The 13065-nt window shown below is 35.6% G+C and overlaps 1 protein-coding gene across 1 annotated transcript; it reads left to right on the forward strand.

The window, feature by feature from the left end:
- Positions 1-6756: 6756 nt before the first annotated feature.
- On the forward strand, positions 6757-12705 carry LOC149578171 (type IV inositol polyphosphate 5-phosphatase 11-like). Its single transcript, XM_089827750.1, has 7 exons — positions 6757-7809; positions 8442-8575; positions 8830-8906; positions 9010-9135; positions 11616-11869; positions 11985-12122; positions 12254-12705. The coding sequence occupies exons 1-7, from the start codon at positions 7396-7398 to the stop codon at positions 12413-12415; spliced, it is 1305 nt and encodes a 434-aa protein (XP_089683876.1). The 5' UTR covers positions 6757-7395; the 3' UTR covers positions 12416-12705.
- The last annotated feature ends 360 nt before the right edge of the window (positions 12706-13065 follow it).

A 13065-nucleotide genomic window follows, 5' to 3' on the forward strand; every position in this document is an offset into this window, starting at 1 on the left:
CTCCACCCTTGATTTTGCCTCTTAATCTTTATCGTCCATTTCTCTTTAAAAGGAGGATCTCTCCTCACTCTCTCATATCATTCTAGAGTTTATGGTAATGCTATGTTGTAGGTTTTCTTATAGCTTTTGGGGCACTTGGAGCATTCTTTTAGTCTTATCTAGTCTTCATTGTACTTGCATTATGACATTTTTTATATCCTAGTTTCCTTTATGTTGTCGATTAGCTCACATAGTTTAATTGGGAGGATCTTGTAAGTTTGTAACTCTCTTTCTTAGCTCTTGCGTTTCATTTAAAATAACTTGCATTTGCATTACATTCATCTTGATTCTTGGACAATGGCATTCTTGCCTCTACTCTTTGAATCTTCCATTCTATATCACACCTTGCAAGGGTTTCTTCAAGCTAGGTTCATTTGAGAGACACCATCTCATAGCTCTTTCATTTTATAGATAAGAAGTTGTAGGTTTCCTCTTGAGATGCTCTTCATAATGGGTATTCTCAAGTATAATGGTCTATAGAAGTGTACCATCTTTTTGGTATAAACGAGCTACCTTGTTGGAGGATTTATAAATCTATTTTTGAGAGACACCTTGCTAGAAGATTTATAAAGACTTGAACATTCAAGTCTTCCCCCTTAAAGGCTTAAAATAGTTGCAATGATAGGAAATAAACAAAGGTTTATATCTAAAGTGTGGAATGCACCTTTCCTTGTAGAACTTATATGAATACAATGCATATTCTCTTGAACTTCCTTGTTTGTTATGGATTTCTCTTATGATCTGGTCTAGTTCAACTCTACTTCATTGTGCTTATGCACCAATCTATGATTTGACTCTTTAACCTACCATTCTAATAATATTTTCTCTCTTTCCAACATCAACACTCTTCAATAACAACACACACACACACACACACACACACACACACACACACACACACATTTCTCAAAAGTGAAGTTTATATAATATATAAATTCTTTTTCATCTAGGCACCAAAACCCCCTAAAACGAATCCTACTCGAAGTCAATCAATTCAAAATTTAAATTGTATAGAAGAGCTAGTCACATAATGTCTATGACTACATATACATTGGTGCCTATTTATGTAGGCCTAATTTTCTTCCTATGAGTCTACATCTAGACTCGTGTCCTTGCATCCTTTAGTGGTTACATCATGCATGTATTTCACATCACTCTCTATCTATCCTTTCCTCCTACCATATCCTTGATTTACTCTTCATGCATGTTCCTTGATTCACTAATCACTTTGCTTGTTTTCTTATCATGACTTTGGTTGAGTCATTTTATGCTTGTTAATGTGTACACCATTCTATCAATGGTTGCACTATTTTGCAACCTCTCCATGCTCAACCAATCGATTGTCAATCAATGAAAATACCCAAAGTCTTTATGATGCTAAGTGTTGGTCATCATCATTTTTGGGTCATCATGCTAGTGTGATTGCCTAAGTCCAACAAAAATAACCTTGAAATGTTAAATTTTAAAAAATGAAATTCATCTTTGATTATAAATTGTCAATGTCAATTGATGACTAACATCACTTGATTCCTGTGAAAGGAGATAATCTAATGTGATCTTCCACCTATGTGGTTATTGTACACTCGAATTGTGTCACACTCTAAACCCTTCTATCCAAATGATTCCATGAGTTCAGAATGTTCGAATGTCAGCTTAGAGCTCCCTATCCACGGAGTGCAAGAAGCTAGTATTCAAGCATGAAGGCTCTCAGCCAAGCTTTAGAAATGTGCTTCTTGCTAGTAAACCATGCAACGAGAGGTTCTTTGAGACAAGAGCAAGAGTGCAAATGTCTCAAGGAGTTCCTCAAGAATGCAATGCAAGTATGGAAACAAAGCTAAGATGAGAATGCAAAATGAAGCTATTCTAAGCATGGATGAGAGTGTTACAATCCAACTATTAGACTATATTATTTAAGCTACATGTAAAAATGAAAGCTAAGCTAAGCTAGAATGCCATGGATGAGAGAATGTAGACAAGAAAGAGAAGTTCTCCACAAAGCTCCAAAGAAACTTGTTAGAAAACCTACAGCATAACAATATTCAAATAATGGATGGATCCTTTGAGGGGGAAAGCTCTCTTCCTTTTAAAGTCATATGAATGGTAGAGATCAAGATGAAGATGGTGGATGATCAATGGTGGAATTCAAAAATAGGTGTGATCCATGTGCACACACATGTCAACCAATAGAATATAAGTTGACTTGTCATATAAGACAAAAGTCTCACAAGCCTTTTCTTTTAATTGTAAAATAGAAAAAGGACTTTATGTGTGCACTTCAAATGGGTTAGAAGAATGGGGTGTTTTATTTAATTAAAAGGGGACATGTTCTTTTAATCAATTAATGAACTTAGGATAGCATAGTCAAACTATAGGTTATAATCAAATAAATTGATTATTAGCAATTTGGTCTAGGTAAATGATTAAATTAATTTAGCCAAAATGTTGAGAAGGGGGCTAATAGTCTAGATGACCATTTTTAGGTGATTACATTTGCCCCTCTTTGACTAATGCGTGATCGATCTGGGAACACATTATGTCAAAGAAAATCGAAGCCAAGTAGGCGATGATAGATATAGATATCTGATTCCAAAGAATGAAATGCAGAAATAGATAGCAAGTCCTGAATGCATAGCCTGATAGCGGTAGTACTGAACATTAGGAAGATGATGTTAGGATCCGAAAAGAATTCTAACATCTAGCAAAGTGAATATATCGAGAGCAAGTGATAAGGTCAAACAAATGCTCCTAAGAAATAGATAGCTGTAACAATTAGCAATAGAGTATTTCTGCCCCCTCGGGATCAAAATCGAAATGAGGTAAGAGGAAGCAGAAAGTAGCTAGACATGAGAAAAATTGAGATATAGCAATTTATGATATGATAGATAAATGATTAGAACCCAAGAATGACTATAAGAAACTGATAAAATGCCCCAGTTTGACCAAAGTTGATCGCGAAAGATAAATCATAAAAAATAGGTCAAATTGAGTAGAAAGAGGATTTAGATGTGAAAAGGTGAATAGAAGTAGATATGAAGCATAGAAATGATGAAGTCATGAAGAAATGAAGATGCCCCAGCGATGATTCAAAGATTAGACCTCAAACGGTCAGCTAACTGCTCAGAAGAAGGTAAAATTTTAAAATACAATTTTGACCTTCAAGATGAACTCGGATTTCGATTTCGATCTCGAAAATGGATTCAGGATGTCGAAATTAGCTAGGGGTGCAATTTTTGCGCAATTCCAAGGAGTTTGAAAATTAGGTCAAAATGAGGTTGGAGGCTATAAAAGGGGTCCAAGTGTCATTTTCACTATTCATTTGTCTTTTTGTGATTTTGAGAGATTTTGTGTAGTGCACGTAGCATCATGGCTTAGGCGAACATTCCTCTTCATCGACACCGTTTCGAGTGCAACCGGTTGCACAACTGGCCAGAGCGATATGAGGCGCCTGTAAGTAACTACCTTTTTGTCGCTATTTTGAGCTTTTTGTGAGCTTTTTCACACGTTTTTAAGTTTTTTGAAAAAAAAGTCACGCGATACTTTTAAAGTATCACCTGAGCTCGAAAAAAATGTCGCGCGACACTTTTTTCCAAAAAATCTATCGCACCGTTCAGAAAAATGTGTTGCGCTGGCCATACCCAAATGTCGCACAATGCGGCGAAATAAAAATGTCGTACTCCTTCTGTAAACAATGTCGCGCGACACTGTTTCAAAAATGTGTCGCACTCTTTATGTAAAAAGTGTCGCACGACTAGTTTTGTTGTTTTTCTTAATGCTTGTTTTCGTCATGTGACTATTACTGATGATTGCTTGTTTTACCTGAACAGGAGGTATTCCCGGCATTACAGATTAGAGCTCCCAGGGTGGTTGGTTTGCATGTTGTGGAGCATTTGAGTGATGAGGAGCAGACTGCGCTAGTGGTTGTGGGCTTGCATTGGGTTGTACGAATGCCCCATATTCGGGCAAATCGCGGTTTGCTATCTACACTGGCAGAGAGGTGGCATAGCGAGCATAACACCTTTCACTTACCGACCGACGAGGCATCAATTACCTTAGAGGACGTATATCGCATTTTGCGAGTGTCATGCCATGACGAGCCAATAAGTTAATTGGTTAGTAGTTTGTTGATTTAGCCATTTCGATGTTGGATGCCAGGTTTACTAATGTTAAGTTTGGTGATGGCACAGGTGTACTATGATACAACCCCGACAGAGGGGCGAGCGTGAGTGCAGGAGCTTTTCCAGGATGTGACCATTCTGGACCGTCACTTGAGTTGGGAGAGATTGATGACTGAGTACAGATATGATTATCCTTTGCCCAGCTTGTTATGCTCTTTGGTAGCCCAAGCCTTGGTGACAGACCGAGGCCAGAAGGGCTTTCCACTAGGATGGGGTCGACTAGTATATGATCTGATCTCCCGACCACGTAAGATGACATGGGGACCTGCTATACTGGCAGAAATGTACCACGAGCTTCATGAGATAGTATACCATGAGGGTGGGTCATGGGCATGCGAAGCAGTGTTAGCGCAAGTCTAGGCTTGGGAGCACATTGCTGTGATCCGACCACGGTGGGTGCCAAAAATGTACACTCGAATTGTGTCACACTCTAAACCCTTCTATCCAAATGATTCCATGAGTTTGAAATGTTCGAATGCCGGCTTAGAGCTCCCTATCCACGGAGTGCAAGAAGCTAGTATTCAAGCATGAAGGCTCTCAGCCAAGCTTTAGAAATGTGCTTCTTGCTAGTAAACCATGCAACGGGAGGTTCTTTGAGACAAGAGCAAGAGTGCAAATGTCTCAAGGAGTTCCTCAAGAATGCAATGCAAGTATGGAAACTAAGCTAAGATGAGAATGCAAAATGCAGCTATTCTAAGCATGGATGAGAGTGTTACAATCCAACTATTAGACTATATTATTTAAGCTACATGTAAAAATGAAAGCTAAGCTAAGCTAGAATGCCATGGATGAGAGAATGTAGGCAAGAAAGAGAAGTTCTCCACAAAGCTCCAAAGAAACCTGTTAGAAAACCTACAACATAACAATATTCAAATAATGGATGGATCCTTTGAGGGGGAAAGCTCTCTCCCTTTTAAAGTCGTACAGATGGTAGAGATCAAGATGAAGATGGTGGATGATCAATGGTGGAATTCGAAAATAGGTGTGATCCATGTGCACACACAAGTCAACCAATAGAATATAAGTTGACTTGTCATATAAGACAAAAGTCTCACAAGCCTTTTCTTTTAATTTTAAAATAGAAAAAGGACTTTATGTGTGCATTTTAAATGGGTTAGAAGAATGGGGTGTTTTATTTAATTAAAAGGGGACATGTTCTTTTAATCAAATAATGAACTTAGGATAGCATAGTCAAACTATAGGTTATAATCAAATAAATTGATTATTAGCAATTTGGTCTAGGTAAATGATTAAATTAATTTAGCCAAAATGCTGAGAAGGGGGCTAATAGTCTAGATGACCATTTTTAGGTGATTACAGTTATGATATGAAAATGTCTTATGATGACAATCTTCAATAGACAACTTTAAATACATCATTAAAATCTTTTATGTACAAGCAAACAAATAACAACCATGTCCTAAAATTATTAATTTCAAAAAATATAAATCTTAAGTTTGAAAAATTAAAAAACCACCACACTTAAACTTCGAAGAGAAAAAATATATAAATGAGAGAAAAATATATATAAATAATTTTTAGAAGAAAAAAATAAAATGTCAAAATATGAATTTCTAGATGAGAAATAAAACATATACTATAATTATTCAATTAGAATTTCTACATAAAATAACCTAAATCATTAAAACAAAATAAAATATAAAATATATCTTAAATTATTGATGTTCAATACCAACTCGTCAACATACATTGCTTTATCTCCTATTTTATGATCTTTCAAATTTGTGATCATAAGGTGGAGATACATCATGACGATCTCTTTAAATATACAACTTTAGCCAATACAATATCTTCTAAATGCCCACAAAACATTATATGCTAGAACTACGCACTTTGGGAAAATGAACATTTGAATTTATAAAATTAAATAAACAACTACAACTACAATCCAACTCCAAAAGACAAAATTAAACAATTTTAAACTTTAAAAATTAATATATCAAAACATGACTTTCAAGATTACACCCAAAATAACAAAGAACTCGCTCTTTCCAAAAAGTAGAGTTCTCCCCTCTTTCTTTCTCCCTTCCTATGTCCACATCCCCAACGCATAGAAGACCTCAATTCCTTGGTTCAAACACAATAAACAAAACATTCGTATCATGGGTGCTGATTTGGTGTAATTATCAAAAAACAAAAATATTGAAGCAACCGCCGAGGCTAAGGTTTAATTGTCCCGTTCCCAACCGCAAAATGGGACCCACAAACGAACCCGTTTGAAAAAAAAAGCCGTGAAGTCAAATAAGACCACCCCGTAGAACACGCCCTTTTTTCGTCCGTTCCCGAACAAAACAAAACCTAACCATCCAAATAGATCGAAGATCCTGCTGCCTACGTGGCGCCAATCAGCATATTCTTAGGTCAAAAAGGCCCTCTCTATTCCCAACGGCTATGTATTTATAATGATAGAGATGAATCCGCGTACGCGGCCCACGTGAGGACTCGATTCAAACAAAACGGACACTTCCCAACGACGACACCGCCAAATTATATGAATTCAATATTTATTCCATTCCACACATTTTTCAAGCCCACCCCAATATTTTTACTCTTTAATTCATCCCGCATAGCTGGTTTTTCAAGAAATCGATGCACCAGAACTTTTTATGCGCTTTCTTTGCTTTGATCCATGACTTTTCGGGCCTCCTCCTTTACAAGCTACCCTCTTTTTGACAGATAAAGAATGCTGTTTTTGTATTCCAACTCATTTTGGGGATTAACTAACTTGCCTACTCTGCAAGAAACTCTGTTTTTTTTTTGGTTTTCTTTGCTTATCAACAACAGTGACATGAAACTAGGAGTTGTTGCTCTGGTTGATTGATTGCGGTTTTGGGTCTATAGAAATAGACATTGCTGTAGAATAAAGTTGTGTTTTTTACTTGGTGAATTCATTCTTTAATGGTACAGTCTGTTAGGCCTGGTTTGGAGGTTTCAACAATGGCGGACTCTAAGTAGTCCGTTTGTTGTTAAATCAACATTAGTTGGATTTAACATTTGTTTATCGAAACGTGTTCAATCTGGCCCTAATTAGACATTAGGACATATGTGCTCTGGATTGGATCGATTGCCCTGCCTGATTCAAGGTGGGTGTTCTTGAAAGAAGCTATGATACATGACATGAGTATTTTGAAGGTTGAGGAAATCTGTAGGGTTTTGCTAGATGATGTTTGGAAGAATGGGGAATTGCATAATGTACCGGCATTCCAAAACTGTTAAGGAGAAGGGGGTTTCGAAGAAGAGAAAAAGACCCCGCACAAGTGAATTTGTTTATGCGGGAGAAATAAGTTGTGAGGTGTCAAAGCAGAGACCTAGACTGGAAGTGGAGAAGGATCCAGAGATGGAGGAGGTGAGGTTGAAGATTGATGGTTTGAATGGCTCTGATCAGGCGGCATTTCATGGACTCGCAAGGAAGGATGTGCTCTTCTTTTTGGAAAGGAGTCTTAGTGAGCAGGAGAAGATTTGCAGTCGGGGAATAAGAAGAACTGAAAGAAAGGTTTGCAGGTTATCTAAGAATGCTGCTGCCAATGTCTCAGATCTCTGCGTGCACGTTGTCACCTGGAATATGAATGGGAAGGTATGGTGTTTGAGTTTCTTCAAAATGCAATTATAGATTACAAACATCTGATATGTAAGCTCCCAAAATGAAAAAAGTACGTCCTTTTTTCGGTTGTTCTTAGCTTTGATAATGAGAATTTCACCCTTTTCTCCTTTATGTTTGATATTTGATTTACCATCACATATTTGTGTTTATCTAGTATGTTGAAACATTCTGACTTTTAGGTGCTTAAGAATTGCATTCATGGGGCTGTTTTGTAAACCTGCACGACTTTGCTCTGTCTGGATATTGATTTCATGAATTGTGGAAATCTACTTACTCTTCATAGAACCTTCATTTCAAGGCTTCGACAGCGTTCCTCTTTAGACCCAAGATTATTCAATTTAAAACTTACCTCTTTTACACTATAACTGGTTCACTTGTTTGCTTTATCCTATTCAACTTGGTAGACTCAAGCCCAAGTGTGAAATTTCATTACATATGATTTTGAACCTAGGGCATCTTTTCCCTCTGATTTGTTCATCTTACTGCTAGACCAAAGTTTCATAACAGGGAAAACTATATGACCATAGGATAATAAAAATGAAGAGAGCTGCTTTATCATTAATTTGATACTCATGTAATAATTGTATGGTTGTTCTATTCTGTAGGTTGCTTGCCATGAGCTTCATAAGCTTGTTGGTGGGAGAGGAGAAAGCTTTGACTTGTATGTTGTAGGATTGCAAGAAGTTCCCAACTGTAATGCCAGTGCTCTGATTCTCAATGCATTGGGAGGAAACTACAGGTCGGTTTCCCAATTCCTGAACTAATTTAAACTCAACTGTGATTAAGCCAATGGAAGGTCTATAATCTACAGTGCACTCTGCAAAGCTTCCCTCCTATGTAAATTACATAACTAGTAATGTGTTACATAGAACTGATGTTATGAGTTGTGCAAACTAAAAAGAGTCATCCACAAACAATAGATTCCATTAAAATAGTCTCATTATCTAATCAAATCATTGCCTAGTGATTATTTTTTTCTTTAATTTGATGCAGCTTGGTTGCTGCTTCTATCATGGTCTCTTTGCAGCTATTCCTATTTGCAAGGAATGTTATACAGCCTGTTATAAAAGGTGAATCTCGTGATTTTTTTCAAGTCCACTAGTAAAACAAGAGTAGATTAGGTTTGCATATGGGCCAATCCTAAATTGTTTCTTGTGGTGAGAGAATGTGCAGATGTTAGAATTGACAAGGTTGCATTAGGAGGATTGGGAGGCGTTGTAAGACGACACAAGGGGGCGGTGGGAATAGCTTTCAAATACAGAGATACTTCCTTACTTTTGATTTCATGTCATCTATCTCGTAAGTAAATACTTTCTGCCCTCTGTCCAACAGCAGTACATTGTTGAGCATTCAAGAAGTTATATTTTACATCTTATATCACTGACTTTTTGTTTTTTTCAGGATGTTCTCTCAATAACTTGTTAATTTTTGTAAATAAATTGGAGGAATTATATAAAAATAAAATCACAATTTTAGTAATATATTTTTAGTTTATGATATTGTTATTAGAATTCAACTATGCATTCTTAAATTTGACACATATTATATGAGTAGTGGTTTACAGTAACTCAATTCTTGTGAGAATGAATGTTGCACTTGACATTTATTGTATCTTAGATGATGCATTCTCACAGAAGTGATGCAATAGACCTTTTGAGGAGGTCACCTATCTGAGTACTACTCTAATTCAAGTCACTTAAGCATTGAAGGTCTTATGCTTCACTTATGCAAACATCACTTGGATGAGATAAGTACTAAGTATACCATTCATTCTTTTTAGTGAGCTACTACTATGTATGAAGCATAGACTAATAAATTCAACTGAAAAATTACATAATTGAATCCTGATAATAACGAAAATACCATAGAAAATATCTCCTACTTATCAATATTAACAACTATATATATATATTATTGCTTTAAAATTCTTGAACCAATTGCTATATTATTTTCAATTGATCTGTTCATTAATTAACAACTGTGATATTGCTATCAAGATTTAACTGTGTGATTTTTGAGTCGAACATGAATCCATCTCTCATGAGAATAAATGGAACACTTAGCACTCATTGGATCTAGGTGATGCTCACAGGGGTGAAGCATCGGGATGTTTTGGGAGGTCACCCATCCCAGTACTACTCCAGCCTGAGCGGGCTTAACTACGGAGTTTCCTCCATGGTTAAACCCAAAGCTTGCAACCCCATTTGCAAAACCTTCACCAAGTGTTGTGTCTTATGAACCATTCATTAGAAAGCTCCTTAAGCTCATCAATTGATAAGTAGGAGATAATTTCCACAGCAAGTCAAATTGTGATATTGCTATCATGATTTAGCTGTGTGATTTTTTGAGTCAAACTCATTGATCCATGTGAATTGCTGTGGAAATTATCTCCTGCTTATTAATTAAAAACTACTCTACGTATAGATTAAACACCGATTTGAATGTACACTAACATCTGCAACTGCAGAATTTGGTGTAACAACTTATTTTTATATGATATCAGGATATCAACCCAAATTCAATTGTCACACCAGTCATCCAACCGTTAGAGATACCTGTAAAAGCTTAAAGCTATAATGTGAACCACAAGTTATTTGCATATGGTGTTGCCTTATTTATGCGTTGGTAAAATTGACCGTTTCCCCCGACCAAACGCACCTATCGCCAACCATGATGACGAATATGCCACTGTTGATTCTGGGGCTCACATTTGGTCGGCAGGAAAATTTGGAGTGACTGCTATTCTATCCTATCTATAAGATTGTGCATACAGTTGTACCACTCAATATAGTCTATGAACACCAAATATTCTACGTTAACCTTCCATGCATTGGATTCCAACTCAATCTCAAGTTTAAAAGTCAATGCCAGAGAAGAAAAGTCCTCAATGGCAGAATTGTCTAAGTTTAACCACCGTCCATTCACTTTTCGAAAGTTCAAATTTATTAGATAACTTTTGGGGCTAAAAGTGTTGAGAGGAAGAAGAAAAAGAAAATGATGGATAAATGATGGTTTTTTCGAGAGTGTTTTTTAAACTTCGTCAATATATGGCTGACACTATTCTTGTAGTCTGACTGTTTTTTTATGAATAGTTAATTGTTGTTTCTCACCTGAATGCAATATAGATTGTAGTAGGGTTATTCTTATGATTTCAATCTCACATTTGTTAAGGTGTTCATAAAGATCTGTAAAAAGCGAGACTAATATTTCTACATTAAGTCATGTTTTATCAGTGTGTTGATGTAGTATCACATGATTTGCTGCTTTTTAGATCAAGAAAAATTAGTAAAATTTTATAAATATAAAATACTGTAAATGAAGAAAAATAACTTATTCAACTAATAGGTCCTTTCACCAAGGTCACTAGCTCTCCACTTGCCTACTTCTATATTGATATTCATAGTGTATTATTTATACATGAGCATTTCAGATCATTTGTACAAATTTTATTATGGTCAAAAGTAAATGGTTGAAAAAAGAAGTATTCCATTGTCAATATCAAATGATTCTTTTTAAGTTAATCTTTGTACTCGAAAAAATATCACATCACTCATTAGAATTTGATATACTGTTTAAGATCTTACGAGACATGACGTAATCTATAACGACTGCTCATATCCATAGCCGTTCGAAATTCAAATACAATGCCAATTAAAAAATGTGCATTTCTAGAATTTTAAACCATAATTTGAACTAGATAACTTTGCTATAATTGCTCCTACAGCTGCATCCATGTTGTTTATAACACAATTTGCTCATTTTATTTCATTTTGGCGCAGCTCACGAGAACAACGTCCTGGAGCGAAATGTTCAGTACCAGCGGATTTGCCAAACCATTTTCAACAAAGCAAAGAGAAGTCCAAACCGAATTAACAGTCTTTCTCCTGCCTGGAAAACTCCAGACTATGATATAACTGCTTTATCTCCTGCGGTTGCTCAGTCCGATGTAGTGATTTGGCTTGGTGATCTCAACTACAGAATCGAAGGCAGCAGAAAATCAGTCAGTTTTCTCATTAATCAAAACCTCCAAAAGGTAACCTATATCATTAACAATTCCCTCTATGCATGTCCACAACTAATTAATCAGTTTTTTTCTTTTTTTTAACATCAACCAGTTTATAAGTTTGTATGTTCGAATGTTTATACAGCTCCTGAGAGCCAAAGATCAACTTTCTAGAGAAGCAGAAAGAGGAGAGATATTCCATGGATTTTGTGAAGGCCCACTTTCTTTCAGACCCACCTACAAATATGATATCGGAACTGACAATTATGATACCAGTGCTAAGGTGTTGTATCCATTTTATCTAGATGGATAAACATGAGTTCTAAAAAATAGTGTTACAAATGAAATTGAATAGATAATCAGTTTAGAATAAAACATCATTATTTAAATTTATTTCTTCTTGTTTTATTGCAGGAAAGAGTTCCGTCGTGGACTGATAGAATACTGTATAAGGTAAATCGTGCAACAAATGTGAAAGCCGAGGTGCAAGACTACGACTCTATCGACCATATAAAGGCGTCGGATCATAGACCCGTTAAAGCGCTTCTCACCATTCATCTTGACGGCTTCACCTAAAACAACATCTGCTAAATATTGGCCATTGTCTATATTTGAGGTATAAGAAACTATTCATTTAGAGATATTTCCCATTGGAGACTAAATTTATTTGATTCTTTTGGATGCCGAGGAATAATAGAGGCTTCTTACCACAGCTACAGGGCCATAACTCTTTCCCTACTGAGTTTGTGGGAAACCAAGAGCATTTCTTATTTTGTATTAATTTGTTGATTTTTGTCCATAATATATTATAAATCTTATATTCAAGGTCTTATAACCACTTTTAAAATGAATTTTTAAAACTAAAATTGGTTTCTAGTGATGTTTCTGGTTTGGATTGCAAATATTTCTTTGCATGTATATTTCTTTATATCAATGTTTTGGTCATACATTCTAATCTATCATCAAAATCAATACTTGGTTTTGGAGTGATTTTAATTCTAGTTGTTCAATTTTTAATTCATATTGAAAGTGATCTTCAATTGTTGATAGATAATACTTCTCTTTTATAATTAATTACCATCATGCTATGAGCTTGTATGGTATTTATTGTCAATATCATGTTGTTCTATAAAAATAATATATTTTTCAACTACATTTTAAAAATGTTTGACATAAATCAAAATATATTGTTTTAAAAGTAAATATGACACCTTTATAAATTGTTT

Source organism: Cupressus sempervirens, chromosome 1 (genome assembly GCF_028749045.1).
Source record: "Cupressus sempervirens isolate cs-2001-9-10 chromosome 1, ASM2874904v1, whole genome shotgun sequence".
Lineage (NCBI taxonomy): Eukaryota > Viridiplantae > Streptophyta > Pinopsida > Cupressales > Cupressaceae > Cupressus > Cupressus sempervirens.